This window comes from Hyperoodon ampullatus (genome assembly GCF_949752795.1).
Source record: "Hyperoodon ampullatus genome assembly, chromosome: X".
Lineage (NCBI taxonomy): Eukaryota > Metazoa > Chordata > Mammalia > Artiodactyla > Ziphiidae > Hyperoodon > Hyperoodon ampullatus.
This window is the reverse complement of record NC_136913.1, coordinates 5,874,342-5,893,851: the sequence shown is the minus strand read 5'-3', so window position 1 is coordinate 5,893,851 and position 19,510 is coordinate 5,874,342. Positions and strand designations below refer to the sequence as shown.

Sequence of the window (19,510 nt, the reverse complement as noted above, 5' to 3'; positions counted from 1 at the left end):
GGGCTTGTGAAAATCCGAAGCCTTTAATTCTTTAAAAGGAAAATGCTTTAGGTGTAAGCAGCAGGATCCTTTAACCGCCTGGTGGTGTCAAGAAAGGGATGCGCTTGGGGGCGGAGCCTTGTGAGGGCTCCAGCTGCGCTGGCGTCTGCAGGCTGGGAAGCAGCTCCTCCTGCTATCTGGTCTCGGCACATTCCTGGCCCCCAGAACGCTTGGAATTTCCTAAGTGAGGAGGAGCGATAAAGGCGTCTTCTGGGATGTGAGAGAGGTGACTGGGCGGAGCGGCTGAGGATGGGGGTGACCACAGAGGAACCAAGGAGTGACTGGAAGCCTGGAAGGTTCAGTCTCCCGTTCCCACCTCCACCTGCGAGCTGAGGACGGAGATCAGTCATCAGTGGCTAGTCATTTAATCAGCACGCCCGTGTGATGACGCCTCTGTAAAAATCCAAAAAGACGGGGTTCAGAGAGCTTCCGCGGTGGTGAACGCATGCCGGGGGAGGGACTCCCTTAGACCCTCAGAGGTGGAAGCTCCCCCGCCTTTCCCCACACCCTGCCGTGTGCATCTCTTCCAGCTGCCTCTTGCTGACTTATAGCCTCCTTTTCCCACTCACTTTCCATATATCTAAATCAAATTTTATGCTTAGACATTATTAACTTTGAAGATAGATGTTCTTGTTTACGTGAGCTAAATATGAGCTTACATGGCAAGCAATATCGATGTGAACATTTCTATACAAGGTCTTCTACGTTATAGATCCTCATCCCTAGAACAGTCTTGTTTGTTACCGTTGTCTGTGGTTTTGTGTTTTTTTTTAAATTGAAGTATAGTTGATTTACAATGTTGTGTTAGTTTCAGGTGTACAGCACAGTGATTCAGTTATACACATGCACATATTCTTGTGCAGATTATTTTCCATTATAGGTTATTACAAAATATTGAGTGTAGTTCCCCCTGCTATACGGCAGGTCCTTGTTGGTTATCTCTTTTATATAGAGTCGTGTGTATATTATCATCTCAAACTCCTAATTTATCCCTCCACCTCCCCCTGTCCCCTGTGGTAACCATAAGGTTATTTTCTGCGTCTGTGAGTCTGTTTCTGTTTCATAGATAAGTTCATTTCTCTCATATTTTAGATTCCACATGTAAGTGATATCATATGATATTTGTCTTTCTCTGACTTACTTCACTTCGTATGAGCATCTCTAGGGCCATCCATGTGGCTGCAAATGGCATTATTTCATTCTTTTTTATGGCTGAGTAGTATTCCATTGTATATATGTACTGCATCTTTATCCATTCCTCTGTCGATGGACACTTAGGTTGCTGAGTTATATCCTTTTATCATAAACGGGTAATCTAGCAAGTAAAATGTTTCTCTGAGTTCTGTGAATTGCTCTTGCAAATAATTTGAATCTGAGGAAGGGGTCTTTGGAACCCCCCATCTATAGCGGGTCATCAGAAGCACTGGTGACAACCTGGACTCGTGACTGGCATCTGAAGCTGGGGGTGGGGGGCAGTCTTGCAGCACTGAGCCCTTACCCTGTGGGATCTGATGCTGTCTGCAGGTAGAAACTGTCAGAACTGAGTTGAACTGTAGGACACCCCGCTGGGGTCTGAGAATTGGTGGTGTGGGGAACCTCTCATACACACACTGGATTTGGGTGCAGAATCCTTAACCTAATCAATGTCTGAGTTATCCAAACATTCATTTGAATTATTTAAACTAAAATGTAAGTACCAAATAATGTAAGTATCCCATTCCTTTTAATCAGATCCATTGCGTGGATGGTTTGACAGGCACACACCCCTGTGAGGAGAAGTACACATTCGATGTACTTTTTCTTCTGGGTCCTCAGTTTTCCCTTCCTTCTCCTGATTCACCGCAGGTCAGCATTTCCCTGCATTCACCCTCATCTTTCCCTCTTCCTCCCACCTTCCCAAGAATGCAGACCTCACAGCTCTATCGGAAAAGTTTTTGATAACACATTTCTGACTGCTTTATAACCAATACAGCTTAAGCTGTTATCTCTCAAAAGGGCTACTTGGAATTCTGAAAGCAGAAAAGTCTTGTCTCCAAGGACGGAATTTCTAAATGTGCAACTTCTAAAATCAATGAACTGGTAAAGGAGAGATGTGAGGGCAGGAATTTTGGGTATACTTCCTACTAAGCCGTATAAATTCTCATTTGGCTTTCTAAAGATGGAGGAACATAACATGCTGGTACTTCTGTGAAAAGCTACCTATACTGTTTTCATGAAATGGTATTTTAATATTACTTCATTTACTTCGTAACGGCAAAAAAGTCTATCTATGGTTGGAAATACTACTTCCCCCTATTACTGAAATCAGAGCATCTTTCTGGGCTGCTGAATGTATGTTGATTCCCAATTTAAGTTCGGGGGATTCCGTGTAATATATACAGCCTACTTTTAGGTATGCATTCCAGCGTGTGAAGGGGGAGGTGTCATCAACTTGAGCGGAAAGGAACGTGTAGTCACATTACATTTTACTTTAAACATCAGGCACTAACTATGAATGAATAGCAGAGTGAAATTAAATACACTGGGATTACTATCAGGTTACAGATTTATTTTTAACAAGTAAATCAGAATGTTGTGCTTTGTTGTAGAACAACAACTTGGGAAAACTAGAAAAAGTGTGATGCAAATCCAGCCTCCGTTTCAAAGACGACGGCCCACTCGCCTCCTGGAAATCGGAGCTCCATTCTATCAAGACAACCAGCTGCAAGTGAAGGTGTACTGGAAGAAGACCGAAGGTGGGCAGATGCTTCTGTTTATTTGTTGCTGTTCTTGCTAAGTGTTAGTTTATATCAGAGTCGAGTTGATTCACAGTGTTCTGTTAGTTTCAGGTGTACAGCAAAGTGATTCCGTTTTACACATACACGCGTGTATTCTTTTTCAAATTCTTTTCCCATTTAGGTTATTACAGAATACTGAGCAGAGTTCCCTGTGCTACACAGTAGGTCCTTATTAGTTATCGATTTTATATACAGTAGTGTGTGTATGTCACTCCCAGTCTCGCAATGTATCCCTCCCGGCCACCCTTCCCCTTTGGTAAGCATAAGTTTGTTTTCTAAGTCTGTGAGTCTGTTTTTGCCTTGTAAATAAGTTCATGTGTGTCATTTTTTTAAGATTCCGCACGTAAGCGACATCATATGATATTTGTCTTTCTATGTCTGACTTCACTTAGTATGATCATCTCCAGGTCCATCCATGTTGCTGCAAATGGCATTATTTCACTCTTTTTTATCGCTGAGTAAAATTCCATTGTATATATGGACCACATCTTCTATATCCATTCATCTGTTGATGGACATTTAAGTTGCTTCCATGTCCTGGCCATTGTAAATAGAGCTGCAGTGAACATTGTGGTGCATGACTCCTTTTGAATTATGGTTTTCTCAGGGTATGTGCCCAGGAGTGGGATTGCTGGGTAGTTCTATTTTTAGTTTTGTAAGGAACCTCCATACTGTTCTCCGTAATGGTTGTACCAATTTACATTCCCACCAGCAGTGCAGGAGGGTTCCCTTTTCTCCACACCCTCTCCAGCATTTATTGTTTGTAGACTTTTTGGTGATGGCCATTCTGACTGGTGTGAGGTGCTACCTCATTGTGGTTTTGATTTGCATTTCTCTGATAATTAGCGACGTTGAGCATCTTTTCGTGTGCCTCTTAGCCATTGGTATGTCTTTGGAGAACTGTCTATTTAGGTTTTCTGCCCACTTTTTTCACTGGGTTATTTGTTTTCTTGATATTGAGCTGTGTGAATTGTCTGTATATTTTGGAGATTAATGCCTTGTCAGTCACATCGTTTGCAAATATTTTCTTCCATTCCGTAGGTTGTCTTTTCATTTTGTTTATGGTTTCCTTTACTGTGCAAAAGCTTTGAAGTTTAATTAGGACCCATTTGTTTATTTTTCTTTTTATTTTCATTAATCTAGGAGGTGGATCAAAATGATTTTGCTGGGATTTATGTCAGAGAGTGTTCTGCCTATGTTTTCCTCTAAGAGTTTTATATTTGTTGTTTGCTTTGAAGAGCGCTGTGATGTAAAGGTGCTTGTGCAAACGTCACCGTCAAGCCACCCTATTGATATTAAGGAAACAGTAGCTGAACAAAACACGTGCATGCTTTTTAAAAAATTATTACTAAATGCCTTGCTCTTCTGAAGTCTGAATGGGTTGCCTTTGATTCCCAGGAATCTGTATCACATACTGAAATCTGCTGCTTACATTTTATCATTTCAGGGATATTGACCTGTCTTCATGTCTTTCCTAAGAAGGCTGATCTTGTGTCCCAAACACTTAAGGCAGTCATTATTTTGCACTGTAAATTCTTGTTCTAAATTAAAAGACCTATAATGCAAATAATTTGGAAAATAGAATAAAAAAGCCAATTCTCTTCTCAATATCATTTCATGGAAATAGCATTTTACTGGGTTTTCTTTCAGAAGTCTCCTATACCTCTGTTTCTCACTCAGTTGTTTTAGATGTATATGTGTGTTTGTAAAGCACAACACATTTTCATAAAATACTAATTTGCATTCTATATTGTTAGTATTTTTAATAACATTTTTAAATGGCTGCCTTGATGGATATCATGTCATAATGATTCCACTATAGTCAAACATTTAGCTGCCTTCAGAATTTCCATCTTATAATCAATACTGCAATGAACAGTCACCCTTAGAATAGATTGTTTTTTCTCTTTATCTTTGGGATAAATTCCTTTTGTTTCTTTGTTTTCTGTACTCTTAGAATATTTATTTTGCATTATTGAAATAGTATTTTTAGAGTTACTTGACATACATTTTTATATTTATCACTTTTGTGCATTTTAAGACATAAACTCTATTTTAAGCAAAAAACAATAGATTGTTTCAAGAATTCAGTTTTTAAAGTTCTTCTTATTTTTCTGAAGTGCTATTTTACTCAGGGTATCGGCTCATGAGCCATGGGGGATATTGGTGTTGGAGCTCTTCTTGTTCCAGAATTTTCTTCCAAGCTGCTGAAATTCATTCTCTAGCTAAAATAACATTACCAATCATGTTAATGTTTTATTACTATCATATGTTAATTTAAATTAAATTTTATTTATTGAATATTAATTATTAAATTAAAATTATGTTAATATATCCATATTATGGCATTTAATGATAGTTTTAAGTTAATATTAAATTGTAAAATGTATTTGATCTATTGTACAGTCAAGCCCTCCACATCAATGGGTTCTGTATCTGCGAATTCAACCAACTGGGGATTGTGTACTATGTTTAAGATTGGCAGTTGGTTGAATCCAAGCATGCAGAACCCACAGATACGAAGGGCTAACTGTGGGACTCGAGCAGCCTGGAATTTGGTATCCAGGGTGTGGATCCAATCCCCACTCTCCAGTGGGTACCAAAGGATGACTGTATTTATCAATTTCAAATTAGAATTGTAGGTCAATATGACATATTAATAAAACAACATATTAATATAATACTGAAAATGTACACATCTCACGTAAGGAAATGAAAATGTACACACACAGGAGGTGCAAACATCTTAAGCACAGAATAGTAACCACCATTTCCTCACTTCTAAAATTGAAGATTTGTTTTATGTGTACTTGAAGGTATACAGATGGAATCATACAGTTTGCATTAGTCTTCTCACAGGGAACACTGCATGTGGGAAACCCGTCCATCCTGTTGCAGGAAGCAGTGATTCATCCATTTATATCACTGCATAGTTGTCCCTGGTACAGCAGTTGACGGAGATTTGGTTTGTTCAAATCTCTTCAGCAGTTGATGGAGATTTGGTTTGTTGCAGGGATGGGCTATTCAGAATGGCCCTGCTGTGAAGAGCCTATGAATACATGTCTGTTGATGCACATGTGTACCTGTTCCCCCACAGAGGTGGGATTCTTAGGTCACAGAGGATGTTGACCTTTAGAAGATAGCGAGAATTTCCAAAGTGGCTGGACCAATGCACATTCCCACCAGGAGGGTAAGATGGTCTCCACTGCCCCACCTGGTTTCCCCCATGAGGCACGTTCCATCTTCTCAGTTGAGCCTTTCCGGTACATGTGACGTGATGGCTCAGTGCTGTTTGAATTTGCGTTTTTCTGGTCATCCAGGCGTTGAACACCTTTTCATAAGTTTACTGGCAATGGAGCTCCTGTTTTTCAAAGCACTTTTCAACTGTTTAGCCAGCCTGTCCTGCAAGAGTCCTTTACATGTGGAGTATATGCGTCATCTGCTGGTTTCATCTTAGTATTTTCTACTTTTATTTTTTTCACATTCTTAATAGTTCTTACTTTTAGAGATGATCAGTTCATCATTTTGTTTCCTTGAGGCTTACCGCGCTTTGTGTCCTCTTTAAGAAATCTTTGCTTAGGCCAGGGTCACAGAGATACTCTTATCTCCTAGGACTTATACTGTTTCATCTTTCTCTAGCTTTTACCCAGACTTGATTATTGTTGTAAGCAGCTAGTGTAGGGCATCAATGTCCTTTCATTTTTCTTTCCCTCTTTTTTTCCCCCAAAACAAAGAACTTTTTATTGAAGTATTAGTTGATTTACAATGTTGTGTTAGTTTCAGGTATACAGCAAAGTGATTCAGTATTACATATATATATGTCTATTCTTTTTCACATTCTTTTCCATTATAGGTTATTAGAATATATTGAATATAGTTCCCTGTGCTATAAAGTAGGACGTTGTTGTTTATCTACTTTATATACAGTAATGTGTATCTGCTAACCCCAAACTCCTAATTTATCCCTCCCCCACCCTCTTTGCGCTCTGGTAATCATAAGTTTCTTTTCTAAGTCTGTGAGTCTGTTTCTTTTTGTAAGTAATTTTATTTTTATAATTTTTTTACATTCATATATAAGTGACATCATGATATTTGTCTTTCTCTGTCTGACCTACTTCACTTAGTATGATCATCTCTAGGTCCATCCATGTTGCTGCAAATGGCATTACTTCATTCTTTTCTATGGCTGAGTAACATTCCATTGTATATTTGTACCACATCTTCTTTATCCATTCATCTGTCGATGGACACAGGTTGCTTCCATGTCTTGGCTAGTGTAAATAGTGCTGCTACGAACACAGGGGTGCATGTATCTTTTTAAATTATAGTTTTGTCTGGATATATGCCCAGGAGTGGGATTGCTGGATCATATGGTAGCGCTATTTTTAGTTTTTTGAGGAAACTCCATACTGTTCTCCATAGTGGCTGCACCAGTTTACATTCCCACCAACAGTGTAGGAGGGTTCACTTTTCTCCACATCCTCTCTAGCATTTATTATTTGTAGACTTTTTAATGATCGCCATTCTGACTGGTGTGAGGTGGTACGTCACCGTAGTTTTGATTTGCGTTTCTCTAATCATTAGTGATAATGAGCATCTTTTCATGTGCCTATTGACCATCTGTATGTCTTCTTTGGAGAAATGTCTATTTAGGTCTTCTGCCCATTTTTGGATTGGGTTGTTTGTTTTCTTGTTATTAAACTCTATAAGCTGTTTGTATATTTTGGAAATTAAACTGTTGATTGCATCATTTGCAAATATTTTCTCCCAGTGCATAGGGTATCTTTTTATGTTGTTTATGGTTTCCTTTCTGTGCAAAAGCTTGTAATTTCGAATAGGTCCCATTTGTTTATTTTTGCTTTTATTTCTATTGCCTTGGGAGACTGACGTAAGAAAACGTTTGTACGATTTATGTAAGAGAATATTTTGCCAATACTCTATCCTAGGAGTTTTATGGTGTCATGACTTATATTTTAGTCTTTAAGCCATTTTGAGTTTATTTTTGTGTATCGTGTTAGAGAATGTTCAAATTTCCTTCTTTTACATGTAGCTGTTCAGTTTTCTCAGCACCACTTATTGAAAAGACTGTCTTTTCTCCAATGTATATTCTTGCCTCCTTTGTCATAGATTAATTGACCATAAGTGTGTGGGTTTATTTCTGGACTTTCTATCTTGTTCCATTGATCTATATTTCTGTTTTTCTGCCAGTACTATAGTATTTACTGTAGCTTTGTAGTATAGTCTGAAGTCAGGGAGCTGTCATTCCTCCAGCTCTGTTCTTCTTTCTCAAGATTGTTGTGGCTATTTTGAGGTCTTTTGTGTTTCATAGACATTTTAAAATTTTTTGGTCTAGTTCTTTGAAAAATGCCAGTGGTAATTTGACAGGGATTGCATTGAATCTGTAGATTACCTTGGGTAGTATGGTTATTATAACAATATTGATTCTTCCAGTCCAACAATATGGTATAACTGTCCACCTCTGTCAACTTCAGTTTCTTTCATCAGTGTCCTATAGTTGTTGGAATACAGGTCTTTTGCCTCTTTAGGTAGGTTTATTCCTAGGTATCTTATTCTTTTTTTTCTTTCCCCCTCTCCACGGAAATCTTTAGTAAAAGGCAAAAGATTTATATGATCTGAAGAGAAACCAGAGTATGAATGGTATTTTATTCTTTTTGATGCAGTGGTAAATGGGATTGTTTCCTTAATTTCTCTTTCTGATAGTTTGTTGTAGTGTATAGAAATGCAACAGATTTCTGTATAGTAAGTTTGTATCCTGCAACTTTACTGAATTCATCGATGAGCTCTAGTAGTATTCTGGTAGAATCTTAAGGGTTTTTTAATGTATGGTATCATGTCATATGCAAGCAGTGACAGTTTTACATCTTCCTTTCCAATCTGGATTCCCTTTCTTCTCTGATTGCCGAGGCTAGGACTTCCAAAACTATATTTGAATAAAAGTGGTGAGAGTGAGCATCCTTGTCTCGTTCTTGATCTTAGAGGAAATGCTTTCAGTTTTTCTCCATTGAGAATGATGTTTGCTGTGGGTTTGTCGTATATGCCCTTTATTATGTTGAGGTAGGTTCCCTCTATGCCCACTTTCTGGAGAGTTTTTATCATAAATTGATGTTGAATTTTATCAAAAGCTTTTTCTGCATCTATTGAGCTGATCTTGTGGTTTTTACTCTTCAGTTTGTTAATATGGTATATCACACTGATTGATTTGAGGATATTGAAAAATCCTTGCATCCCTGGGATAAATCCCACTTGATCATGGTGTATGATCCTTTTAATATACTGTTGGATTTGGTTCACTAGTATTTTGTTGAGGATTTTTGCATCTATGTTCATCAAAGGTACTGGCCTATTATTTTCTTTTTTTGTGGTATCTGGCTGGTTTTGGTATCAGGGTGATGGTGGCCTCATAGAATGAATTCGGATGTGTTCCTACCTCTGCAGTTTTTTGGAATGGTTTCAGAAGCACAGGTATTAACTCTTCTCTAAATGTTTGATAGAATTTGTCTGTGAAGCCATCTGGTCCTGGACTCTGGTTGTTGGGAGTTTTTTAATCACAGTTTCAATTTCAGTACTGGTAATTGGTCTGTTCATATTTCCTATTTCTTCCTGGTTCAGTCTTGGGACATTGTACCTCTCTAAGAGTTTGTCCATTTCTTCTAGCTTATCTGTTTTATTGGCATATAGGTGCTTGTAGTAGTCTCTTATGATTCTTTCTATTTCTCTGGTGTTGGTTGTAACTTCTCCTTTTTCATTTCTAATTTTATTGATTTGAGCCTTCCTTTTTCTTCTTGATGAGTCAGGCTAAAGGTTTATCAACTTTATCTTTTCAAAGAACCAGCTTTTTAGTTTCTTTGATATTTTCTATTCTTTTTTTAGTCTGTTTATTCAAAATAAGGATTAGTCAGAAGCACTTTTTTTCCTTGCTTTCTTCTTAGTTACTTGGTTGCTTATTTACTAGTAATTCACCAGAATATTTATATGGAAACAAGCTAACAGTATTATTTACAAGTAAGCAAAGTCACTGCAAACAAGTGTCTGTAAGCAACTATTACAGGTAAAACATTGTACAGTTGTAAAGTAGTACTTGGACCTGAATAACGTAGACTTTAAGAATAAGTTCTTAAATAAGCGTGGGATCCCCTAGAGAGAAGAGGGACCAGGACCGGGTGTGAAGGAACTCCAGTTTCAGGACAAAGAGGGGTGATGCAGCAGAGGACAGTGCAAGTGAGTGCAGGGAGATGTGAGACAGAAGCCAAGGCGGGCAAGGGGTTTAAGAAGAGGGAGGGGGCTTCCCTGGTGGCGCAGTGGTTGAGAGTCCGCCTGCCGATGCAGGGGACATGGGTTCGTGCCCCGGTGTGGGAAAATCCCACATGCTGCGGAGCGGCTGGGCCCGTGAGCCATGCATGGCCGCTGAGCCTGCGCGTCCGGAGCCTGTGCTCTGCAACGGGACAGGCCACAACAGTGAGAGGCCCGCGTACCGCAAAAAAAAAAAAAAAAAGAAAAAAAAGAAGAGGGAGGGATGTCAGACACTGCTGAGACTGCATGTAAAGTGCCGGAAACATGGGCCTGCAGTGATCACTATTTCAATCAAATGATAGCACTGGAACCACTTCACTCAGTACCTCTGCACCAAAGGGTGAGGACTGGCTTAAAGGTAACCTATGAAAAGGTTGTGGAATTTGTTTTTTAAAAAGCTACCTTAGGGCTTTCCTGGTGGCGCAGTGGTTGAGAGTCCGCCTGCTGATGCAGGGGACATGGGTTCGTAACCTGGTCCTGGAAGATCCCACGTGCCGTGGAGCAGCGGCTGGGTCCGTGAGCCGTGGCCGCTGAGCCTGTGCATCCGGAGCCTGTGCTCCGCAACGGGAGAGGCCACAACAGTGAGAGGCCTGCGTACTGCAAAAAAAAAAGAAAAAAGAAAAAAGCTACCTTATGCTACTGATTTTAAAATGAAAGGAGACACAGTGGATGCTCACTACTCACAGAGTGTGTATTTGCAGATTCGTGTTGTCACTAAGATTCATTTGTAACCCCTATAACCAGTACTGGGGGGCGCTCGTGTGGTCCTTTGTGGGGGTGCTCGTGCAGGCAGCGGCGATGGGCTTGTCGCCCCACGTACACGTTCCCACCTGACGCTGAGGGGACGCTGCCCTCTCGTTTCCACTCTCATACTGGCAACACATCCTTTGCCCGGTCTGTTTAGCGCCGTGGGTTTCTGGTCTGTTTTGTTGCATTTCCTTGCTTTTTGTTGGAGATTTGTTCTGGTTAAGTGGCCCCAAGCATAGTGGTGGAGCGCTGCCTGGTGTGTCTCAGCCTTCTCAGTAAGAAGGCGACACGGTGCTTTCCGGTGAAGATATGTGGCTGGCTTGTCTTCCTCCAGGTGTGAGTTCAGTGTGAAGGAATCAGTAATACGGTGCACCCAGAAGGAGGAGAAAAATTGCTGATTTATACATGAGGCTGCCTGTGAGGTGCTAGTCACATTGGTAGTGTGTGATGAAGTTCTGAAAAGGTAAAAAAGTGGCTAAATGTGTCGTTTTTGAGATGATGATGGATTAAAAAAAAAAAGTACAGTGGAGGCGTTATTGTGAGGCTGAAAGCAAAAGAAATTTACTGTCCTGCTACCCAGGATCATGAAAATAATTTCAACTAGAGTTTTTTCAGTAAAGAAATATTACAATTAATTATGACTTTATTAAATATGTTTTTAAAAAAGAAAAACACACATAAAATAAGATTATGTATTGACTGGCTGGCAAAAATGTGGTGACCAGAAGAAGCTCACGGGAAACTAACACTGTATTTCTCCAAGAAACAGCCATCCAGGATTTGCTAATTCGGCATTCACGGTGATTTTCTAAACCCTCACTTGCGTGAATAACGAGAACCGATTGTGTAGACCTGCATGAGAAAAGCATGCCAGTTTTTGATTAAGCTTGGAAGAGTGTGGACTGCTGTGTATGTGTCTGAAAAAGTGCCATGAAGGACTGCTTAAAAGACGGCCTGTTCATTTTAATCATGTCTTAAAGAGTGGGTTTTATTCGGGTTTGGTGAAGGCAACAGATCCAGAGACAACGGCCACTGAGAAGGTAGTTTGTTACTCACAGCTCCCAGGAGGGGGGACCCTCCACACCACTTGGGCCAGACGGGGAGGCACCAGGGTCCGTCAGGAAACTGCTCAGGAGCCTTTACTCTGGCACATAGGAAAGGCAAGATGGTCTCAGGATTGGCTAGTTTGGATACTTCCAGTGGGCTCTGGCACCTGGCCCTGGGGTGACGAGGGTGGTGGCCAGAGTGTGAGGGCCCCATAGAGGTGGGGCTCTGGGTCGGCTGGTCTGCACAGGACACACAGGCCTGCGGGTGCGTTGTCTGCTATCTGGGTAGCGGCCACCCTGCGAGGGTGGTCCCGGCTGCAAGATGTCAGAACATCACAGATACAGAAAACAGAAAGGCGTGATTAAATAACCGCAAGCTGAATGCAAGGGCAACTGAGGGCAGGGATCAAGGGTGTGGTTTTAGAAGCGCTGAGTTTGAACAGCATCTACATGGGACAGGAAGTCGGGAACACCAGCTCCTCCAGGGAACAGCTCAGGTGAAGGGAGAAACGCAGAGCCGCCTTGGAAAGCCTCGGGCTTGGGTGACATTCTTCACGGAGGTGGCAGATCCAGAGGGAGCGGGCGTGGACCCGGGCGGGGCGGCCTTGAGAGCTCAGGGGTCCGGTGCGTCCTCTTGTGAAAACACGGTTACGCCGTCAGATACGTGTGGGGTTCTTTGGAGCCACGGGTATCAATTACACATCACAGCACTGGAGTGCAGCGAACTGGACTCCAGCCCAGGGACTGTCAGGCCTGCTCTGTGCCCGACTTTGGAACTTGCTACTCTGTCCAGTACGGGAGCCACGAGCCCCGTGGAGCAGCTGTATTTTAAATTGATTTCAGTGATTTAAGAATTTGATTCCTCAGCGGCAGCAGCAGTGTGGTGATGCGGGGTCACCACATACAGAAGCTTTCGCCATGGCAGACAGTTGTGTTGGACGGTGCCCTGCCCCCCGTTATCCACACCGAACAGGCCCAGTGCCAGCCTCCTTCCAGGTCCCCCTCCGAGGTCAGCTCCTGTGTGAGCTGCACCAGCGCTTCAGTGACAGCTGCAACTCTCTGCCGGGATGCCGTACCTCTCTCGCCTTCCGTCTTCAGCTGTAGGCTCATCTCCCTCCGACCTGGCTGAGACCTGACTCATGTGCTTTATTACTTGTCCAGCCCCCTTAGGATTTAAGAGGTGTGAGGGCAGCTGCTCCTGGGAGGTTATTTCATGACGATGCCTAGAGCGGCACCACTTGTTGAAAGAAAGGCTATGAATTCACTCAGTGATTGACTTCAGACTTAATGTATAACGTGCAATTCTTTTCTTTAAAAAAAAAAAAAGCCCTTGATGTCTGCCATGTAAAGAGTTAAAAACCTCTAGTCAGGGCGTTCTCCTTTTAGCTAAACACCATTGGTGCCCTCTTGCTGTTTATTTTCTCAGATTGAAAGTTGTTCTTTTCTCGTTCCAAAGTGCTCGGAGCAAGTTCCCACCAGACGCACCCAGTTTCATCCAAGAGTTTTCCCCTCGGAAAACCTCCATCAAACGCTTGGCGTGAGCATTCGGACGAGATGCTAATCACCCAGGGAAGCGACGCCTTTCCCACCCGGGGACACACTGGGGTGATTATTAAGCCCAGGATTGCCCGGATCTCCTTTCCCACACTCAGCGACCGGCTTCTCGTCACGGTGGCTTTTTTCCCCACTCGGTCGGCCCGAAAACGCGCTGCGCCAGCTGGAAGTAAACGTTTAAGGAGCCCGTATGCTGGGCTGGCTCTGCGAGCAGGCCTTGTTTCCGTAGCGATCACACACACGCACTGCAAGGATGCACTTACCGTAAGGCTCCGGGAGGCTGTTCACCCCGTATCTTCTGGTGAGGGGACCCTGTCACAGCAAGGCTTGAGACGGGGCACATCTGAAGGGCCATGTCTTCAAGTTGAGGGAAAGGCTTGTGTTCCTGCCTGGGCTTGACAGCCTCTCCATCAGCTTCGTCAGAAAAACGTAGGATTCAGACACTTGAGACGAGTCTCCCTTATAGCCTAGGAAGTAAGAGAATGGCTGCTGAGTGTTACCCTTTGTTGGGGGATTTACTTACTGTGGACACCATGGCTAGGTTAGTCCCAAGACCTCTGTGGAGTCATTTTGCTATGTCTTTTCTAATTATTTTTTTCTATGTGGTTCTTGTATTTCAATTCACTTTTCCTTTGAGGGTTTATTACTTTCCCCCCCGACTTAACTCGAGTCAGAATTTCGGGAGACCCACCTCCTCTGGTTGGTGTACGCAAGTCTGGATCACCTGCAGGACTCTGTCCGTCCTTCCCGGTCTGTCGTGCTTTAGGAACTTGGGGCTGCATGCACTGTGACTTGCAGACTGTTCTTTTTTGCTGATTGGTGTTGACCTTACAGATCCTGGTGTCAGTCGGTATCACGTGCAGTGGTTTCCAGAAGTCTGTGCCCACAACGAATCTGCCAGGGCGGAGGCATCCTCGGGCATGACCCAGGTGAGGAGGTGGCCGAAATGCTGGATTCTGAATGGCTTCTAGACTCACCTGATCGGGGGACAAAGCTGGACGGAGAGAGGTGCAGGCCGTGTATCCAGTGGGTAACTCGTCCTCACCGGGCTCCCTACGGGACCCACAACCAGGTGGGAGCGGGAGACACAGGGTCACCTGTTCACTCATCCCTCGGCCTTTCACAACCTCACACGTCATCAGTCAGCACAGGGTGGGCCCTGAGATGCAGACATTCAGGACACAGGGGAAACGCTGCCAGCCTCTGGGTGTCTCAGCTTAATTGCACGAAAGCTCTGAATTGTATTCTGAATTTTGACTCAGCACCATGACCTAAAAGGTCTCATTTCCCCGGGGAATTTCTATACGACACTATCATTCAGCATCTCGTTTGCTGCGTCCCTAACTTCCATCACCTCGTCCAGGTGACGAAAGGTACGGCCTGTCCTGTGATGTTCTGCCTTTAAGGGTCCCAGAGATGCTGCAGCTCTTGTACATGTACACAAAGCCCTGACAACTACACCCAACAGCCAAAGGCGAAGAAACCTCGCACAAGCTCGTCAGGCCCATCAGCGTCAGCTCTCCTGTTAGCGTAAGGTTATACCCTCAGCCTCTCACTCCGCCGCAGTTGAGTCTGGTTTTCGTAATCCTGTTTCATCGCAAAGTTCCGGCCGGCAGCAGCCACAGCCCCCCCAGCAGGGGAGGAAATACACTGCTCAAGAATGTCTTCCTTTCCGTAAGGAAAAACTCACAGCTAAAAGCACGCCTGTGTCTCAGAGAAGCCCGAGTTACTTAGGTGTCTGTTTACAGCATTACCCACCGCACTGCCTCCCACCTCCCCCTGCTGCTGCCAGCTCACCCAGGCTGGTCATGAGGGCTGCAAGTCGGCTGCTTTGACGTGGAAGGGCTGCCGTCCTGTCGGGTTCTGGAGCCTGTGTCCCACCCCATGGGAGCCTCTCACAGCTGTAATAAATGAAAGCAGGGCCCCGTCTCCTTTGCACTTGTTACGAAAGCCGTGGTGCACATGTCCCGTATATAGGAAGACAGCCTTGGTGGAGGTAGGATTTCCTCTCCTGCCAATTTCGTACCCTCGTGAGAGTTAGCGTGTTCTCTCTCTCTCTCTAGGAAAATTACATGATTCTTCAAGATCTGTCATTTTCCTGCAAATATAAGGTGACAGTCCAACCCACACGGCCAAAGGGCCGCTTGAAAGCAGAAACCGTTTTCTTTACGACCCCGCCGTGCTCCGCTCTGAAGGGCAAAAGCCACAAGCACGTCAGCTGCCCCGGCGACGCAGGTACGTTTCACGTGAACTTCCAAGGTTGCGGCTGTGATGCTGGCAACTCTGTACACATTTCCAGACCGCATTTCACAAGCGCCTACAAACCCAAAGTAGCGCCCTTTCTAAACTGCAGCGTGCCGGCCCAGTTGGGAGGTAACATACGTATGACGGCACGCATCACTTCCTCGTTGCAACAGCTTTGGCGAGACGGCCTTTGCTGGCGTAACAGCCCTTTAGAAATGAGGCCAAGGGTCTGTGTACCGCTTGTGCTCTGGCGCACTTTATGTCAATGATTTCACTTTTATCCCGGCCCTCTGCCGTGGGCGTTACCTCCACACGCTTTCCGAACGCCCCGTCTTTACCTTCCCAAGCCTCTCCTACAACGGGGGCGGCTATTCCCAGATGCAGACCCGAGTGCCTTCCAGTAACTTCCGACGACTCGTGTAGTACTTCGAATATTCACCCGTCTCACTGCAGTCTCTCCTGTTCTCTAAGTGGCCAGGTCCCGCCAGATCACAAAATTCTTCCTCTGTCTCCCACCCCCAAAGCAGGACTCTCAATGTAGCGCCCAAGGGAGCGGAAGCACGTGGCATGAAGGCGCCGGGCTGAGGCTGCCTCCGCACAGGGTGCCGGGGCGACCGTCGGACCCCGTGCTCCCGAGGCGGCCGCCCGAACCCCACGGGACGTACCTGCCGCCCAGGGCCCCGCTCGTGCTCTCCATCCCCTGACCCGGCCTTCCTCTTCCCGCCGCTCCAGGTCACATTCATTCCAAAGTGCAGGCCAAGCCCGAGAACCTGTCGGCCTCCTTTGCGGTCCAGGACACGAACGTCACGGGGCGCTTCTCCTGGAAGATGAGCAAGGCCACCGTCCAGCGGCCCGTGACCGGCTTCCACGTGACATGGGCCGAGGTCACGACCGAGAGCAGGCAGAACGGCCTTCCCAACAGCCTCATCCTGCAGTCCCAGATCCTCCCGGCGGTGGGTGCCCCTCCCTCCCGGGCCCTCGGGCCGGTACCCGCACCGCAGGGGGGTTACTCACCGTCGGCGCCCACGTCCCATCACGCTGGGGCGAGCTGTTGAGCCGCGTGTGCGCGTTTTCTTCTCCCAAATGTATTATTTCGCGAGTACTGAAAGACACCCCAAGTGTGGCTGTGAACAAACTGTCGTCTAGATGAACTGTGATGACTAGAGCCCCGCTTCAACACACGTCTCCTGTCGACACGGGATGCACGCGGTGTAACCGTTTTCTTCTCCTTTGTGAAGCCTGTGTCCCTCTGGCCCAAGTGGACAGGCCCTGTTTGAAGGGTTAAATTTGGGGGAAAATAGCCAAGAGAACCTTATTCTTTCTCTTCGTTTCCTCACTTCAAATCTGGCCAGAGCCCATAATGAGTTGGCCTGTCTTCCAGGCCACTAATTCCTTGGCTTGAAAAAAAAAAACCCATGTATGGGCTTTTACCCGCTCTAAAAATGCCCTTAGAATATCCAACTCCTGCTCCAAAATGAAAAAACAAACAAAACAACCCCTTAAATCCCAGAAGGAAAAATTCCATGGAATTGGAAAGTCATTTTTCTATGTGTGTATATATTAGGTTATATTGAGTTTTGAGAAGAATGTGTTGGCATAAAAATAAACACTGTTGGCTATGGGCACTGACAGGTAGATACTGCATCTTAAGGAACGCAGTTGGCTCGCTCACGGAAATGTGGATTATCAAGCATTCACATCACAAGGCGTGCAGATGAAAACTTTAAACCAGGGGAAAGTCTTGGGTTGAGGAATACAAAATGCGGTCCCAGGGGTGAGCCCTGAGACTGGCCCCGGCCCATCTTAACTCTGCAAGCGTCCCCAGCTGCCAAGAGCTGGGCTTTCAGTGCTGAGGCTGCCCGGCAGGGCAGGACTCTAGCAAACAAGGACAGACGTTTGACTGACCACGCTGGGGTGTCAAAGCAACCGCACCCGTGTCTACACGGTGATCGCGGGCGTGCGGGCGGGAGGAAGCGGGCAGAGAATGAGAGAGTCCGTCGTGCGCCTTTGTGGTCAAGAGGTGCCTGACGGGCGCGTCCTCTCCTGTCCCCCCGTTCCCCCTCAGGATCGCTCTGTGCTCACGGTGCCAGGTCTGCGGCCGGCCACCCTCTACCGTCTGGAGGTGCAGGTGCTGACCGCGGGCGGGGAGGGCCCCACCACCATCAAGACCTTCCGGACCCCCGACCTCCCACCCTCAGCTGCACACAGTGAGTGCCAGGGGCCCCCGCCAGCCCTGGGGACACAGAGAAAGTCTTGGTGAAAAAACGAAAATCAACAGATCACTGCAGGTTCCTACGGACAGGGAATTCTCTGCACCTGAACTTCTTCCAGCCCTTTGTATGTGCTTTTCCTGGCGGCCACGCCTGCTGCCCGCAGCCCACCTTACACGCTTCCTGGTCCAGCTCCCTCCTCCCTGCCTGCCTTTCTGTTACTTCCTTTCCCGTACTTCCATTTTTTTCCCTACATGATGCATGCTTTCGCCTTGTCTTTTAACCACAGATACACATGGGGGGCGGAATCTATCGTCTCATATCAATCTGAATTTTTTTTTTTAAATTAAGATGTTCAAATATGACTAAATAGCAAATAGTATTTGGCTACGGAGCTTATTTTCTTATTACATATATTGTTGCTATCATCTATATTACATGAATTTTCTTCATAACATGACCCAAATCAATCTACTTGACTTACTGCTGAGTTAAAAATAATTGTCATGTATTGTTTCAAAACAATGAGCCTCTTGTTGGTTTTTAAATGATGCACTTTGCTTTTCTAGCTTAAACCTCGGACATGGCTTTTTAAGTTCATGTGTTGATAAGAAAACTGAGAAGTCGTTCTAGTTTTACTTCTGTTTTTTAAAAAAATGATGGATCAAATCTGCCCCCCAATAGCTTTCTGCACTTTGCATTTGAAGGAAAAAACCATCACGTGGGAGAGCTCGATGGCCCCTTACATTTATAAGGGTGAATGCAGTCCCCATGTGCCTCCACTGAAATTCTCTGTAATAAGAGCATGTGTTAAGTTTTAAACTTTCTTGAGGAAATGCAAAGGATTTTGGCTTGCTTATATAATGGTGAGCCTAAAGAAAGGGGCTGGTCTTCTTTCTCTTGTGATTTTTGGCGTTAGGGAGGGAACCAAAGAGCAGGGGGAAGGCGGAGAGAAGAGAGGGAGAGGGAATGTCTGTCCCCCTGCACGTTCAGAGCCGGGAGAGGAGGGACCTGGCCGGGAGGGAGCGCGTGCCCGGGGCCAAGGCGTTCACCAGAGTCCGCGCGTTCCTACTGTGCGTTCAGCCAGCCGGGGAAAGCGTCACGACCGCCGGATGTGTCTGTTCTGTCCCCCTAGGACCCCACCTGAAACACCATCATTCACACCATTACAAGCCTCCTCCAGAAAGATACTGACCTGTTCCCAGAGATGTCTGAACCCCGAGCGAGCGTGTAAGCTTGCAGACCTTCGAGGACCGGTCCGCGCCCGCTTCCGGGGGCACCAGGCCTTTCCCATAGGACCTCCCGCCCCATCTAACTTGACTGCACTAAACGCTTCTGTCTGTCTCGGACGCGCCTGGACACCAGGGACAAGTGGTGAGACGGTGGACGTGGACACGGTTTCCTGTGAGAATGGAGAGAACACGAAGGCCAGGCCTGTTTCACTGCAAAATCTGTTTCCATACGTGGTTTAGCTATGACCTCAAGTGAGTTACTGGAGATCTGAGACGACCCTGAATTTAGAGCGGCAAATTCTCAAGAGAAACCGGCGTAACAAATACACAGTTTATACACGTAATAAGCA

The 19,510-nt window shown here is 45.1% G+C and overlaps 1 protein-coding gene across 1 annotated transcript in view; it reads left to right on the top strand.

The window, feature by feature from the left end:
* Positions 1–19,122, top strand: part of ANOS1 (anosmin 1) — a gene marked incomplete at both ends in the record, with an annotated part of 191,849 nt that extends 172,727 nt beyond the window's left edge. Inside the window, 6 exons of the mRNA XM_079727038.1 lie at positions 2,628–2,774; positions 14,309–14,403; positions 15,538–15,709; positions 16,451–16,671; positions 17,784–17,925; positions 19,064–19,122. Coding sequence (XP_079583164.1) covers positions 2,628–2,774; positions 14,309–14,403; positions 15,538–15,709; positions 16,451–16,671; positions 17,784–17,925; positions 19,064–19,122 — 836 coding nt within the window. The remainder of the gene's footprint in view (positions 1–2,627; positions 2,775–14,308; positions 14,404–15,537; positions 15,710–16,450; positions 16,672–17,783; positions 17,926–19,063) is intronic.
* Between the last annotated feature and the right edge of the window lie 388 nt (positions 19,123–19,510).